General features: G+C 36.2%; 1 protein-coding gene across 1 annotated transcript; it reads right to left on the reverse strand.

Annotated features, from left to right (window-relative positions):
* Positions 1–1936: 1936 nt before the first annotated feature.
* Positions 1937–14891, reverse strand: TWF1 (twinfilin actin binding protein 1). The gene is made up of 9 exons (XM_046013388.1): positions 14739–14891; positions 12852–12929; positions 10153–10331; positions 9084–9179; positions 7783–7887; positions 6015–6140; positions 5611–5761; positions 5331–5452; positions 1937–4107 (listed from the first exon to the last, which is right to left on the reverse strand). Exons 1-9 carry the CDS (start codon positions 14761–14763, stop codon positions 3937–3939), a joined length of 1053 nt encoding a protein of 350 aa, XP_045869344.1. The 5' UTR covers positions 14764–14891; the 3' UTR covers positions 1937–3936.
* Positions 14892–17606: the final 2715 nt, after the last annotated feature.

The raw sequence follows: 17606 nt of genomic DNA on the forward strand, positions 1-17606 counted from the left end.
CATTAAGCATCCAGGGACCACAGCCTGGCTGAATCCTAGCAAATGCTGATGGTGGTAGAGCAGCACAGGCAGTTGAAGAGAGGCTGGTCTTGGCCTTTCCAGAGCAGTCTGCTGAATAAAGACCCCCACCGGGGTCGGGGCAAGTTTCTTACTTGCTGCTCTGGAATGAGTTGCTACTAGTCTCTTGTGGCAGAAACCAGGGTGCAGAGGACAAGAGGCTCTCTTAGCGCCAGTGATGCTTGCTCTGGCCAGGATGCAGTGCTGAAAAGGCCAGAGCCTCTGGGCTACACCTTCCACTACTGGGATGTGTTCCTTTCCCCACTGTCTCAGGAAAGGTAGAATCTCTCCTTCTTTTCTTCATTCCACAAATAAAGTATCCACTGTCTTAGACACTGTTCTCAGCTATGTATGCTGAGGGCGCTACAGTGAATAAAACCAAGTCCCTTCCCCCTTTGAGCTTGTATTTCAGTGGAGACAAACAATATGCATGGATCAGGAACTCCTGAGTGCTTTGAGGAAAAGTAAGACAGGATTAAGGTGAGGACAGGGCGTACAATCTGATCTGGATGGCAGGGAAGACTTCTCTAAGGAGATGATACTTGAGTAGAGACCTGAATGAAGTAGGAACCACATGCAGATCCCGGATTAGTGATCCAGTGAGGGGACAGTACATTCAGTGCACCTGAGGCTGCCGCATTCCCGGCCTGTCAGAGGTACAGCGGACAGCTGACGAACTGGAGCCGGCTGACCGAGGTGGAGAGAGCAGTGAACCGCGTCATGCAGAATGGGCAACCAACAGTGAAGAACTAGATTTTATTCTGTATGAGATGTTACCTCTGTTGATTACTGTATACCAGCACAAGGTAGTAAAGTTTGTTGACTGAATGGGGAAAAATAAAATTGATATCATAAGGCAAGATGTACCCAGTCATGGCAACACATGACTCATTTATGAAATATGTAATTCCTGGGTTCACCTATTTTATCAAAATCTCTGTATATAATGCCCCAGAGCCTGTACTTTTTATTAAAAAGAACCTCTCAGGGCGCCTGGGTGGCCCAGTGGGTAAAGCCTCTGCCTTCGGCTCAGGTCATGATCTCAGGGTCCTGGAATCGAGCCCCGCATCCGGCTCTCTGCTCAGCAGGGAGCCTGCTTCGCCCCACTCTCTCTGCCTACCTCTGCCTACTTGTGATCTGTCAAATAAATAAAATCTTAAAAAAAATAAAAAAAGAAACTCTCATCCTTCAGGCACATAATAGTTCTGAATAGAAGTAACTTAAAGAACTTTTAACTCTAGTTAAGTTTCTATAATCAGCCCTTTCAAGGACTACTCCCCATCTTTTGTAATTTAGGCTTAGCAAAAGATCAGTCTGGTAGTGAATCCTACACAGAGTGCATTCAGTATCTGTTGGATGATTGGCAAGTATCTGAAGAGTATAACGTCAAGTATATTGGTCATCCTATTGTATAGGGGGGCTTTTATCACAGCAGGAACGGTAGAACTCATGGCATTTTCATTATTGCTGCAACAGTAGGGAAGTTCTAATCTAAATGAAGCACAACTTGCCTAGGTTGCAAAATATTTAAAATCCTTGATTTAGATAGGTGAATTAACAAATGCATAGATCAATGAGATTTCTAGCCTATTACCAGATATTGCATTATGCAGAATTATCCAAACATTCAAAAAACTTTATGCTAGAAAACAACTTAAGGGGCGCCTGGGTGGCTCAGTGGTTTAAGCCACTGCCTTTGGCTCAGGTCATGATCTCAGGGTCCTGGGATCGAGTCCCGCATCGGGCTCTCTGCTCGGCAGGGAGCCTGCTTCCCTCTCACTCTCTCTGCCTGTCTCTCTGCCTACTTGTGATCTTTCTCTGTCAAATAAATTAAATAAAATCTTTAAAAAAAAAAAAAAGAAAACAACTTAAAACACAATTTAAAGAGAAAAAGATTTATTGCAATATAAAATGCACTTATAAAATGTCCACAGAAGGCATGTAATTCTTCACTGCTATATAAATTTACCTGGAATACTTTGATCACTTTCTATTGTTATGATGATGTCACCTAAAACATATTGTAAACAATGAGTTATACTCTATAACAAATGCATCACTGATTTTCAGCAATCTTGGTTTAATAATAATTAGTTTTAAGACTATATAATCACATCTATATTCTGGAATGTCCATTTACTTTCATGTAGTGTAGTAGAATTTAGACTATAATTGCACATGAATGGTACAGAAAAACATTTGCCACCAAATTATTTTATACCTTCATGACAGGTTTTACATTCTTCCAGATTGAAAATACAGGCTTCAGCTATCGTCCGCAACACAGCTCTAGGATTCTCATTGCAGTAATTTGTGTATATGTGTGTCTATGTGGGCACCCGTGGAACAGCTTAAAGTGTATCTTTAGTAAACAAGTGCAACATTACTGCCAATTACTTTGCATGTTTAAATATTATAGTCTGATTATTTGTAAACAAACAAAACCCCACACAAATACTCTTAACTCTAGAAAAAAAAATTCTGTCAACGCATTATTCTAATATGCTTTACTTGAACACACACTGAATTTTTGAAAGGTGCATATAGTACCTTAAATAAGGTATAAAAATGTGTTTCATATTTTATACTATGAAATGTGCATTTCTAATGTTTTATGCAGCATAAAGTTTTTAGATCAAGAAATTCTAAATCCTGGATCCCCACAGTTCATTTAGAAAACTCTCAAAGTTATGGCTCTTGCAGCAGGTTTATCAGATTTAACATGACAAAGTGTTCTATCTCCTTCCCTATTTCAAGTATCAAAAAAAAAAAAAAAAAAAGGCTCACAACTGATGTAGGTTGTAACTGAAAATGCAAAGCTTTAAACAGTTAAATGTGTTTTGAAATAAGATATAAATTGAAAAAGTTTCTTAAGTATTTAATTTATATTAGGCTGATCAGTATTAGGATTTTCAGACAATTTTATTAAATCTGAGTATTTCCTCAAAAATAATAAAGAATACAACTTGCCTATTAATATACGGTTCTGGGATTCTGGAGAAAAATCAATCTTGATGTTTAAGGCTTTTCAACATTGTTGACCTTAGTTTTGTTTTCTTTTTAATGATGTTAATTTAATATTCAATCTAAACATAAGTATTTAGCCTCAAACTACTCATAATGAAATGGCTTACTTCTGAAAAGAAAACTTTAAAGCACTAGAAAGAGAATTTACTAAAGCTGTTTAAATGTCTTTCAGTGTCATCAGAAATCCTGCAGTATAGAAAGTGTCTGGTACCTTTAAGGATTTAGAATGAACTGATCTTCTGAAATTCTAATGCCAGTTAAAAAAACCGAAAATCAAATAGAAAAGACTGCTGCAATAAAGCACTGATTCTAAAAGTTGCAGACATAATCCCATCACCTGAGAGCTAAGCACTGCTTCTCAGAGTCAGCAACTTCTCACCTTTACCTAGGCACATTAAGTTCTCAGCTGAGAAAATAATCTAACCTGGTCCTTAACATATTCATTAAGTAGCATGAATATTTTAAGGTCTTTCTCCCTTCAAGAAAAAAACTTGATGTCTCACTAAATAGTAGGAAGGAGTGTATCTTACTTTGAGACGTTAGACTTTCTGGAATTGGCCCAACTGTATAAAATTTTAAGAAGTGTGTAAAGTATGGAATCATTATTACTCTGTGAAAAGTGTGACAAAATTAAACATCACTATGTCGAACCCTTTTCTAGCATTAACTCAAAAATAGAAATCATGAGTCTTCTATAACCTTAATTTTAAAAACACACAGAAGTGAAAAGTGCTATTTTTCAAAAAGTACAATTTTTTCCCTACTATGTATCAACATGGAATGATTTCAGTTCTCCCGTACTAAAAGCTGGACTTTTAAAAAACTAGTGTTGTAATGCTTAATATAATGATTTTAATCAGCAGTGGCTTCACTTTCAGCAGGACCCCTAATAAGTCTTCGAATTCCTCTTTTTCCTGCGGGACCTTTTGGTTTAGCAAAACTCTGCTTATGTGCATGCTGCTTTGGATGTACTTCTTCATAAAGGAAGTCTGCTGTCAACTCATCCCCGTTGTCTATTTCGATCTGTAAGAGATGGAATCAGTCAGGTGTGATCCTATATGAAAAAGACAACATTCAAAACTGAATACAAGCAAGGAGCCAGTTTTCAGGTGTGAATGCTCACAAATAAATACATAATACCCATTCTAGCAGGAGAGGAGAGTATCAAGGACCATATGTAAATAGTTTTACTTTTACCTTTGGGGGGGTGCACTGCATGAATACATAATCAGCCATAATAATTTTCTAATTGGTTCCCTCTTTCTTCTCCTATTTAACTAATGTATAAGGAGCTACCACTATATTCTCAGGTTGTTCTGCTTTGGTACACTATACATATTCAAGAAACATTACTCATTGGCCCCTTTGTTACTTGAGTCATTTGAAACCATTCTAAACAGGGCCAAATCTGGCCTGAATTTAGTGTGTTTTACATTTTTAAAGGGTTATAAACATTATATAATCAAATAAACAAGAATATGTAACAAAGAGCATATGTGGCCTGGTGAAGCCTAGAATAATTTCTATCAGGTCTTCTAGTAGAAAAATATCAGCCAGTCCTTGCTAACCTTAAACTTAAAAAGCTTGAAGGGTTCAGTACCTAATATACTGGTAGTTCTAGGGACCTGTGTTTTAATGAGCTGAAGGGCTCAAGAATAAACCATATCTTTCCCCAAGCCTCATTTGCATTTAAGAAAATAAATTTAATAAAGTCGGTAGCGTAGCTCCCCAAATTCAAATGTTTATGCCCATTCCCTCCTTTCTCAACAAATAGATTCTTAACCATCCATGATTCAGTTACAGAGACTGCAGTTCCTTATTCATAGCAACTGTTGAGACAATCACAAGTATGTAGCTCTAGCAGCACTGTCCAACAGACAGCAGCCACTAGCCACAAGCAGCTAATGAACACCTGAAATGTGCCTACTGTGATTAAGAAACTGAATTTTATATTTTACTTCATTTTAATTTAAATTAAAGTAGCCATAGTTGCTTATGGCTACATATTAGAGAGTACAGATCTATAAGGACACTGGAGAAATAACAGATCACCCTCAAGCACTTAGAGAAGACCCTAACGATTTATGATGAGAACAAGAAAAAAATACATTCATTAATAAATCATAATACATCACAAACTACATGGAAAAGACAATAAAGATCTAACAAAAACTGAAATTTAAAAATAGATAGGGAATTTTACCTTTTTTTTTTTTGAAAAAAAATTTTTTTTTTTTGAATTTTACCTTTCTAATGACATCCATTTGTAGTTGTCTTTCTACAATTTCTAGCAGAGGGCTCTTGCAGCTAGAATACAGCATCCGTTCCCTTATACTGCATGTGTATCCCGGCATTGAATAAATAAAAACTGTAAGTTAAAATAGTAAATACCATTAGCAATATATCAATTAAAGCAAATACTAAGCCTCACAGAACTGTAAGTCCTCTGAGCAAGAAGTGATAATACAGTGCTAAAAAATCAGTAAGCCAACTGAAAATAACATGATAAGACAATATATTATATACCTATGGACTCCAAATAGTCGCCTTCATGGGAATGTTTATACAGGAAGAAATGGTAACGTGCTGAATCCTTGGGAATCCTCTTTGGCAAATCTTTTAGTTCTGTATTTGTTGTGTTGGCCAAAATTATAATCTCATTTTTTATATCTATTTCCTGTCAATAAGAAATACATTCATTAAAACAGATATACAGCAATTTCAAATTTATAATAAAAAAAAAACTAGGAAACAAAGGGAAACTTACACAGGATTGACTTTTCATAATGAACACATATTGTCTCATAGTTTTAAGAAAATTATTTTAAAAATCAGGAAACAATTTTAAATCCATTAAAAATAAACCCTGTATAAGCCATGAGCCACCAGCAACAGCAGCCATTTCATAATAATGACCATGTATCTCTTACCAATTGCACATAGTTGAGCTCTCTGTTACTTAATTGTTCCAAGGCCTGAAAAGCTTCTCGAGAAATAGGAAATGCTACTCCTTGTAGTGTCTGATGCTTAGTGTCCACACCCACGTCAGTCTGTACCTAAGTATGACAGATTTAATTTAATGAAGTTTTAGCATTTAGCAGTGTCATACAGCAAAGATAAGAAAACCCAGTCTCTATCAAGTGCTATTCCACCTTATCCATTTTAATGTAAGTAAAATTAACACTTAAAATACTATGAACTTAAAAAGCCAAGTAACTTTTCACGTTTGTTCCTGTCTGTTAGCATTCTGTCAACATGCAGAGTGCATGACACATCTTTATGAAATGTTGGGAGTGAACACGTGAGTGAGTATGCAGGGTTAGTGGGGCTTTGGGGGGAGGTTGTTTCTATGTTTGGTTTGGCATATTTGCAATGAACTATGTAGTTCCTGCAAGTGTCCTCAGATTACACCTTTAATTACAAAATTTTACTTGATAAAATTTATGAACAGTGTGGTATCTACACAATATGTACCAAACTTTACTTTGTTCTGTTAGACAAAATGCAACACAAACACCATGCATTGAATTGAAAGGAGTACGAACAGTATACAAAGACACAACACAGCTCAACAAATTATACTACTGCAGAAGTTCCAGACTTTGAGCTTTCATTACTAGAAGAGTACTTTAAGAAAGCTTTCAATGCACATGTTTTAAGACTTGTATACTCAAATGATAGCTAGTATAGGGTCTCATTTGCAGTGTTGCAACAGAAAGTCAAATAGAAATTTTACTTTAAAAAAAACGAATGGAGATTCTACAGCATAAATGATACTGAATAATGAAAACATCATAGAACATATGCAAATGCATACCCCAATACGATCCTCTGGGTTCTGATTGCAAGGAATAAAACAAACTATCAAACTTAAAAAAAAAAAATCACATAAAAATCTTTACTCAAATAACTTGAGTTAAAATAATATAAAGATAGATCCTTGCTATCAGGTTAATATTAAGTAATATTCAATCACTTTCCAGACTGATTCCTACTAGTTGGTTACTCAGACTAGGGAATAGTGGCTTCTGCTACTTGTTCTTTCCTATAAAATTCCAGTAAAAATATAGTAGTTATTCTAACTTGTAACTAGAAGAGCTGCAGTAAACACATTAGAAATATGATAAACTATAATATGGATGAAATTTATTGACTCTAATGTAACTGAGCTAAACAAGTACTCAAAAAACCATCTCCCATATATACATATGTATCCAAGTAGTGTTCATTGAAGTTAATTTATAGAGCTTCTAGAAATACTAAATATCTCATAGCATTTACATTTTACTCTCTTTAGTCACCAAACAAAATATGATAAAACAATAGAATATAACAAAACAAACCTGCTTCGGCAACGTCATTAGATAGAATTCTTTGCCCTAAATGGGTAACACACATTTCCCCCATTTATTTAGTACTTGAAGTACAAAGTTAAAAAAAGTTGTACTTCCAACAGGAAGATTAACTATTCTGCCACATACAAATATAGGAGAAAGCTACTTATGAAATTCATACAAATTTTAATATTTACTTTTAACTTTTTTCCTGAAAATACACTGAGCACATAGTCTTGTCTCTAAACTATACAGAATAAATGCAAGCTACCAGACTTATTCTCTAGTTACCTCTACATCTATTAATTAAAAATATCTTTTCAAACACTTAAAATCTTGCAAAAATATCAAAACTGTAATTTACCTCATTAATTTTAATTTGCCGTAATTCTTCCTCAGCTGCAGTCAAAGGCGCAGGAGAAGACTGTGACACCAAGTATTTTTTATAACCATGTAATGATACATCTTCCTGTAAACACAGAAATGGATTGTTACTAGTTATTCCCTAGAAAATCTCCATGAAGTCACTCTAGGAAAAACAAAATTATTAATTTAACAGAAAAAAAATCTTCTAAAGATTTTATTTATTTATTTGACAGAGAGAGAGACAGTAAGAGAGGGAACACAACCAGGGAGAATGGGAGAGGGAGAAGAGGCTTCCCATTTGAGCAGGGAGCCAGATGTGGGGCTCGATCTCAATACCCAGGGATCATGACCCCAGCTGAAGGCAGATGCTTAATGACTGAGCCACCCAGGCACCCCAGAAAATATTTTGATTAAAAAATAGTATCAAGAATTTTACTATTTCTTATTTTTCAAAAATCCTTTATTGTATAGGCTTCAAAAAATCTTAAGGGGGAGTATTTACTCATTTCCTAAAGTTTTCTAATTACTAAATGGGTATGAGTGTGTTGGTGATGATGCCAGTCACATGATGAACTTGGTCATGTTCAAGTCTATAGGACAATTATAATTAACATTCTGGGGAAATCTGCCTCGTAACTATTCAATAATCAACACATTCTCAGATTCTGAATTCTTTATTATAATAATTTATATAATTTCTCTATAGTTATTCACAGAAAATGATTGTCGCTCTTATTTAAAAGAATAAAATATTTTTAAAAAGTCTACTTTTTCACTGAAATTTTGTGATTTGAAAGCAGCAGAGGGAGAGGGAGAAGCAGAGTCCACAATGAGCAGGGAGCTGAGGTGGGGCTTGATCCCAGGACCCTGGGATGATGACCTGAACCACCCAGATACTCCACCATATAAATTTGTAACAAATTCTTAATCATAATTTAACTAATTAAATGTCAAAAATATCTAAAAATTACCATCTCTTTCATGGAGTCTCTCATTGTTCTGAGCCTGTTTCCCTATCCTTAAAATGAAAAGGTTGAACTAAATGGTTAAATTAGATGATCTCTAAGGTATAGTGTAGTTTCTAAAGACTAACAAAGGGTATTCCAACCTATTTTAAAAGGATTAGTACATGTTTTAGTCAACTTGCTTATCATATGAAATACAGTAATATTTTCTCTTCTCTTTATGTTTACAGATTCATTAGTCTGATTTCATATCAATTACCCATTCCTAGAAGTTCTTATATTGGTTTAATTGCAACATGTAGAATCCACATATATAAAAATATAAGTTTTGTACCTTTACTGTTCCAAATACTTCATCTTTAATGTGACCACCTCCAAACTCCTTTTTCAGAGTTGCTCTTGTTGCTGCATACAACATTTTCTGACGAACCTAGTAAGTTGTGAAAGTTTACTTAGCAGTTTATAGGTGAAAACTATCACTACAAGAGAAAGTACTTTCTGAATGTATTAAAATCTTCAAGCACAATAAACATAAACTGTGATAAAGCTGAAGCCCATGGGCTATAATATGCTGAAGTATATGTGTATAAATAGCCATCATAAAACTTCATCTATTAAGGTAGATTTCAATTTATAATAGATTGTATTTTACAAAAAGTGGGAAACTAAATTTTTAAAAATTACTCACTTCTCAAAGTATACAATGAGTTCAAGGATTTAAAAAAAACCTACTTAAAATACTACTTTATAATATGAGGAAGAAAATATCACTTGAAGTAACCTGGATACTAACACTCTGCATTCTTAAACATCTTGCAAATCTAGATCAGAAGTTACTAATTAAGCTGCTTAAGAATCAAATGTTCATGGCATATGTATGGCATATAACATTCCATGAGGAATAAAAAAAAAACTATTAATAAAGAATCTAATAGCAACTGTTGAAAACTATTAAAGGTAACTAACTGCAAACCAATAGAAATAGTTTTATAATACTGAATCGTCAAATCCAGTAGTCTCAATCAGTCTGCTAACTTTCTTAAAAGAAATATTTGCGTGTATGCCTATCATATGAATGGTAGCTATTAAGAATATTTACTATAATATTCAATTAGGTCTCAGAAGTATTCAAAGCATTAATGTCAGAGCACATTTATATATAATTGCCAAAGATATTTAAATTTAAAATCAGTAATAATTCTATTCATTTGAAGAGCAAGACTTCTGAATCTAAGTACATTACTCCCGATTCCACATTACCAATAGAAGGATTTTCTTCATGATCATTCCCTTCTATGGGAAATAACAACTGCTTCTTAATTTTTTCTTGTCCTAGGAATATTTCAGAAAAAAAAAAAAATTCTAGCATTTAATGTTAAACAAGTTACAAAAAAATTACTTACATGAGAATGATCTGGAGACCAGGCAATGAATATCCATTCATATCCCTGGGCATTCTGAGAATCTAACCTGAATAATATATAGCACGGCTGTTTGTCCTCCAGTAGGGGTAAAACAAAGGAATCATAATCCTTATCCCAGGAATCTGAGGGCGGACTACATGATCCAATCACAAGTTTCTCTATGAAGAACAATTTTTAAAAGATACATGAAATGTTTTAAATGCCAAATGGTAATGAAGAAAAGAATAAACTAATAATACAGTTATCTCCTATTACTATTATTCACATCAAGGAGTTAAAATAGGGGGCACCTGGATAGCTCAGACAGTTAAGCGGCTGCCTTGAGTTCAGGTTGTGATCCCAGGTTCTTGGGCACTGCACCAGCCTCCCTGCTCAGTGAGAAGTCAGCTTCTCCTTCTGCCCCTCCCCCCACCCTGACTTGTGATCTCTTGCTCTTTCAAATAAATAAATAAAATCTTAAAGAAAAAAACAGGAAAATTTTATGACTAGCATGGTTAAAATGTTAAAAAACACAAGAAACATATGATAAAATTTTATTCACATTTAAAAATAGTTGAGTTGGACAGTTATTATAGTCTATCTTCCAAAATGTTTATCCTATAAGTTATCAACAAAATATGTATTATCTGTTTATGTTCAAAGGTAGAATTCCTGAAACACTGAACTGTGCAACAAGAAATATTAAAACCATGTTTAGTGCTTACTTGGCCACGAAGCTACAAGTAAAACATTTTGTTCAGAAGCATAAATTGGTGCAGCCACTTGGCAGAATCAAGTAAAACTGTGAATGTTCTCTGCATAGAAAATCTTTTGCACGTATGTTCATTGCATTACGTGAGAACAGTAGAAGCTACAAGTAGCCAAAGTGTTCATCAATAAGAGAATGATGACAGAATATGTGATGAATTGTATCTTATATATTATGAATTCAAACTTAAAAATAGTGAACTGTCAAAACTAATTACAAAAATAGTGTTTAGAGAAAAACAGACACAGAGTAAGACATCAGTTTACATGAACTTAAAAACTCAAAACAGCACTATCTAGGGATACATATAAGAACTGCAGAAATATGAAAATTCCTAATATGGTTGCCTCAGGAAGAGGAGGTCAGGAAGTGAAACAGTTTAAATGGGATGCCCTTATATCACAAAAATATTAAGTCTAAAAAAAGCTGAAGCAAATATGCTAAAACATTAGCAGTTATTAAGAGGAGATGGAAGTATTTATTGTTTTATTTATTCTTTATAATTTCCTTATTTAAAAATTTTCCTCAAAACAAAAAGTAAGATCAGAAAATGATTTAGGGGGGGTGCCTAGGTGGCTCAGTGGCTTAAAGTCTCTGCCTTCGTCTCAGGTCATGATCCCAGGGTCCTGGGATGGAGCCCCGAATCAGACTCCCTGCTCAGCAGGGAGCCTGCTTCCTCCTCTCTCTCTCTCTGCCTGCCTCTCTGCCTACTTGTAATCTCTGTCAAATAAAATAAATAAAATCTTTTAAAAAAAGGAAAAGAAAAGAAAATGATTTAGGAAAGAACATCATTTTCCTTCTGTAGTGATCCTAGTTAGACAAATTTTTCCATTTTAGTCACTTAACTAGTCAGGAAGTAATGGCTTTTAAAATTTAGTTCAATATTCCTAAAATAAGCTGCTTTACAGTATATGTTTATTCCTATTAAGTGTGGTAATTTGTATTTACAACAACTGCATATTTTTCAAACTACTCTGGTATTTTTAATATATAAGTAGAAAATGAAAAGCAAATTAAGTTTACTTCCAGATTATAAAAGAACAAGTTATTCTTCCAAAGCAAAATTATTTCCAGGTATTTAAGAAATTAGACCAGTGGAATATTTTAAGATACTCATTTGTGAGAATATTAATTGTCCAAATTCAAATATAGCCAAGTTAAAAGATTCTCCCACCCAATTTCCCTGCTACCAAGTGATTTTGAAAGGATCAATTTACGGTTTGTTACATTCCTAGAACTTTGTCCCAAAAACAAGAAAGCGGGAATCATTTCTTCACCACAAACTGCAATCAAGTGGAAAAGATGGGAGCTTGAAATCCTTTGCTTCTAATTCAAAACTAACTTTACTGGGGTGCCTGGGTGGCTCAGTGGGTTAAAGCCTCTGCCTTCGGCTCAGGTCATGATCCCAGGGTCCTGGAATCAAGCCCCGCCCCGGGCTTTGTGCTCAGCAAGCAGCCTGCTTTCCTTCCTCTCTCTGCCTGCCTCTCTGCCTACTTGTGATCTCTCTCTGTCGAATAAATGGGTAAAATCTTTAAAAAAACAAAACAAAACTAACTTTACTGAATAACAATTCTCAAGTAATGTTTTTGGGCAGGTGGGAGAGAATCACCTGTTTACTGATTTCCATTCCAGAGATGGAAGCATTAACATTAGAAATGGATTGTGGTACAGAAACTGAGACAAAAAGTAAAAGAGGAAGAGGTCACACCAAAAAAGCATCTTTCTGTTTCCCTGTGAAGTACAGAATTCAGAGGGTAGGCAGCGGCCGATGGGACATGACCAAATGTACAGGATCCACCTTATCTAAAGGCAAACTCTGAACGTGCTTCACATTAATTAATAGTTCCAATCACTGACAATGTCTTAGACATTTAAAAATATAACATTCAATAATCTAAGGACAAACAGTATTTAAAAATGTGTAACTAACCATTTTCAATAGATATTTTTAGAAGTCTGTATTTTCCATTTCTTGCTCTGGCAAAGATATCTTTAACATCTTCACTTGCTGTGGAAAAAGATAAAGACAAGTAAACCCATTTCTTATACTTATGGATTAATACTTTCAAATGCTACTTAAATAAGGAGAAATTAATTGTAATACAAAAAAAATCTTGAGGGCGTAGCATCCCCTTACTATCAGTAATTTAAACTGTAAAACCTGAAGATGTAACAGCGGACACTGTACACAGCTAAGAAACAAATTAATATAGTTTAAAAGTATATTAATACATCAATTCTGTTTTAGCCAGATAATTCCAAAGCAGAAATAACACTGGGAATGAAAGTATTAAAGTTAAGGGTGCCTGGGTGGCTCAGTGGGTTAAAGCCTCTGCCTTCCACTCAGGGTCCTGGGATTGAGCCCTGCATCTGGCTCTCTGCTCGGCAGGGAGCCTGCTTCCCCCTCCCTCTATGCCTGCCTCTCTGTCTACTTGTGATCTCTGTCGGTCAAATAAATAAATAAAATCTTAAAAAAAAAGAAAATATTAAATTTATTCAAATCCAATAATGAACAAATTACAATTTTAAAAAACACCACTATTGCTTGGTTGAAAATTGTTGAAAACCTTTCATTCTCTTCTAGTCCAATTTCAAAATTATAATAAAGAAATTCATTTTTATATTTTCACATTAAAAACAGCAGTAAGTATCAGATATCTTATCCTGATTAAACAAAAAGTCAGTAAAATACATTCAAGCTTATACTTCTGGTAATACTTTTCTAACTCGTATTTCTCAAAAAGCTACAGTTCACTAAGCAAATACATATTTAATAACCCTCCTGTTCTTCAATTTCATTCTGATTTCACTCTTGGATTGTACACTGAGAGTAAGAACCACTATTTACGTAGTGATTGTTGTAAGACTCAAACATGAAAATCAATAACAACATATTTAAATGTCAAACTAACTCGGACAAACAAAACTGTTTTTAGGTTTCAGAGTAGTATGCCTGTGTTTGTGCGTGCAGGGAGAGCTGTGGGGTGGTCAAAGACTCATAGGAACAAGTAAATCTTCTGGGGAAAAGATTCGTTGTCTATTAACAGGAAGAGCGTGGGCTTATATTAGCACTCGTTAAGTAATCGCGAGTAACCCCGGGATATATTATTTGATTCTGATGAGGTGAGCGCTTCCAGACTGCCCATTTTCAAACCAGAAAATAATGGAGGTCAGATATAACTGCATATTGAAATGCCTTCACGGGATGATTGAGAACAGCCACAAAGACCGGACTTTTCAGTTCTGGGCAAGTCCCTAAGAGAAAGATCAAAACACCCCGTACTCAGGATTTCTCAGAACATAAATTCCTGTTTCTATTTTGGAAGAAAGTGCGGAAGAGTCTGGGAAGCACCTTCATTGGAAATGAAAGAGATTCCAAGATCTTTCGCTTTTTAATCAAAATCTTTAACATCCTTCACAGAGTGAAAGGCGAATTCGCCCGTCTCTCTACAGCAAGAGGAGCCCCAGCCGGCTCCACGGTTCCAGGTCTCCCCTACCGGATAAAAAGGGGGAAAGTTGGGCTACCATCAGGGGCGGTGGAAGGCACGCCCCCTTCACTCAGGCCTCCTCGGAAACCAATTTCCTTCGCTTCTGAGAAATTTCGGGTCAGTCTGTAACGTGGCGGCGGCCGGGCCGGACTGGGCTGGGAGGGACGCCCGGGACCAGACAGCTCGGAGAGGCGCAGAGGCCCGCCCGCCCGCGAGATCGGCTCCCTTCCCCGGGGCCCGACTCCAGCCCTGCTACTCCCGCAGCCCGCCCGGCTCACCCCGGGCCTCCCGGGAGCCCCTTCCCTGCCCGCCGCTCCGGGGGCCGTTACCTTGGATGCCGGTCTGATGGGACATGGCGGCGACCGCGGGCTCCCGGCTCCAGCGCTAAATGCTGAGAGCGGCCCCGGCCGGCGCCTCCAGGAAGTGGCAGCTCCTCCGCCGGCCGCGGCGCGTCATCCGCCTGCGACCCGCGGCCGCCCCGCCCAGTTAGGCCGACAGCGTCCTCGCGCGCCCCTGTCGCCCCCGCTTCCCCCTCCCGCTCTTCGGAGCGTTCCGAATGCATCCATCCCCCCAGCGCTCTTCTCTCCCAGTCTCAGGGGGTCCCTGCCCTGGCACTTGCCGCCGCTTCTCCGGTCCCCACCACCGTGAGACCCCGCAGAGCCTGCAGAATGGCCCTGCTCTTTGGTGCCTGCCCCCCAGCGACCGTGCCTACATCGCCCTTCGCTGGTTCAGCGAAAAGATGCTCAAAAATGTAAATGACCATTTTACTGAACATGTATTTTAAATTTTAAAAAGATATGCACAATATCTTTCTTGGTTCACTCTTCCGGTAATCTATACAATATAAAGGGTCACTCCTTTCCCCGTTTTTTAAAATGAGGATTAATGTATAGATGGTTGCCCATCAAAATATCCCACACTTATAAATTAATTTCAGACTGTTAACTTTTCTTTTTTCAGGTGGGTCCATTAAGAGACCAAGTTTTGCTTTCTCTTCATTCCAAAAAGAGACAGACCTTAAAAGTGAGATTAGCTGACTTGAATACTCCTTTGGGGGTCAATTTTATCCCTGCAAACTATGTTTGCCGCTGTGCTTTGGAGTGGCCGTTTATTCTTGAATTAAGTATTTATTCAGCATTCATTGGGATAAATTTGTAAGATAACAGCAGATATTATTAAAAATTCTTCCCCATTTCTGCTCTTAAGAACATGCATTTTCCTTCTCAAAGGTAATTTTAATACTTTTGTACTACTTTTCTACCACCCCTAGGTTATAGTTCCCTAGGTAGAAAACTGGGTCTTTTGTTTTTAGGGACTTGAACTCACGAATATTCAAAATTACAATCTGCTTATCAACAAATATTTTCTTCCACCAATAATAGAAATGCAAGTTAACAAAGTCACTCTTCAAATACAATGTATTTTTTGCTAGCCATTAACTATCAGGCTTGCAATTGTTTTTCTCTGCCAGGATCACAGAAAAGAAGATTGCTATGTTCTGTTCCTTGTTATCTACACTTTGTTTCTAAACAGATCATCATATTATGGAACAAGTAAAATTTAGTCTGAGTTTTGTAACTTATTTGGCTTTAAGAAACCTAGATAGAGTTTCATCTTAACCAAATTCTTACTGACACAACAGTTCTTTCTGATTTTCCAGTTTTGATTGCTTTGTTGAGCAGAGAGAAAATTGTAGAGTTCATCTTCAATTTTTTGACTGATTCACATCTTGGTGACTGGAGAAAATTGCCTAAGAAGTTGGCATTGCTCAAAAGTACTGATAAGAAAAAACAATGGTCCCATGTTTATGCTTAGAAAAGACCATGGTATGACTAGTGCTAAAGAATAGGAAAGTACAGTTAAGTTGGATAGGACCACCCTGGAATGCACCAGAAACTGCTTATTTTTTTGGCAGTACAGTAGTTTGACTACTGTAAGGGCCTTGGTGCATTGTTTTCAAAACAGCAGAGTCCCTTTATACAAAACAGGGAATCTGAGAAGGGAAAATATTTGCTAAGCTATAAAAAGCATGGCCAAAATGGTAATTTTTCCTGTTCATCAGTGCTTCTACATATATTTAAATAATTTCCTCTATTTAACTATTTCTATGTATATGCAAAGAAAATGGATTTTTAATGCTTTCATAGGATGTTTTATGAAAATATTTCTGGGCCATATTGACTGTACACTTAAATTTTGCTAATTCATTATGTATGATGTTTATTTCAGATTGGGTTAAAGTTTGGCATTGTACTAACTTTGGAAAAATAATATATTGAATCTACACAGTGTTAGTGCTGCATATATTTCACCTACATAGGCAAACAGATTGTGGTAGAAATCCTGTTCCTTTGGTTAATCTCTCTTGCTTACATCTTTAATTTGATCGCAGTCATGACTTCTTGCCTTAACTTTTTTAAAAAATTGTAATCAAATATATATAACAAAACTTATAATCTTAACTATTTTTTAAATGTGCAGTTCAATAGTGTTCAATACATTCACCTTGTGCAACCAGTCTCTAGAACTAGAACTCTTTTCATTTTACAGAATTGAACCTCTGTCTGCATTAAACAGCTCCCTCTTTCAACACAGCCCCCAGGTCCTGGCAAGCACCATTCCAATTTCTGTCTATATGATTTTGACTACTCTTGGTACGACATGTAAATAGAATCATACAGCATTTGTGTGTGTGTGTGTGTGTGTGTGTGACTGGCTTATTTCACTTAGCATAATGTCCTCAAGATCTATCCATGTTGTGGCATGTACAATCTCCTTCCTTTTTAAGGTTGGATAATATTTCATTGTATGTATATACATACCATATTTTGTTTATCTATTCCTCTGTCAGTGGGCATCTGCGTTGCTTCTACTTTTTGGCTATAATAAATAATACTGCCATGAACATGGATGTGCCATGAACATGTATTTGAGTCCCTGCTTTCACTTCTCTGTGACATATACCAGAAGTGGAATTGCTAGATTATGTGATAATTCTATTTTAGTATTTTTGAGGAAACTCCATATTATTTTCCCTAAGAGTTACACCACTTTACATTCCCACAAATAGTGTACAAGGGTTCCAGTTTCTCTACATCCTTGCCAACAATTGTCATTTTCTGTTTTCACTTGTTTTTATGGAGGTCTTCTTAATGGATGTGAGGTGGTATCTCATTGTGGGTTTGATTTACATTTCT

The sequence above is a fragment of the Meles meles genome, chromosome 7 (assembly GCF_922984935.1).
Source record: "Meles meles chromosome 7, mMelMel3.1 paternal haplotype, whole genome shotgun sequence".
NCBI lineage: Eukaryota > Metazoa > Chordata > Mammalia > Carnivora > Mustelidae > Meles > Meles meles.

What these genes read in the sequence shown, in the direction of transcription:
- TWF1 (XM_046013388.1), bottom strand. Translation starts at nt 14,763, where the DNA reads ATGTCCCATCAGACCGGCATCCAAG. An exon ending in AAAAATATCTATTGAAAATG is followed by an intron (nt 10,332 to 12,851) that starts GTTAGTTACACA and finishes TGTTCTTCATAG; the next exon opens with AGAAACTTGTGATTGGATCA. An exon ending in AGCTCAACTATGTGCAATTG is followed by an intron (nt 5,762 to 6,014) that starts GTAAGAGATACA and finishes TCTTATTGACAG; the next exon opens with GAAATAGATATAAAAAATGA.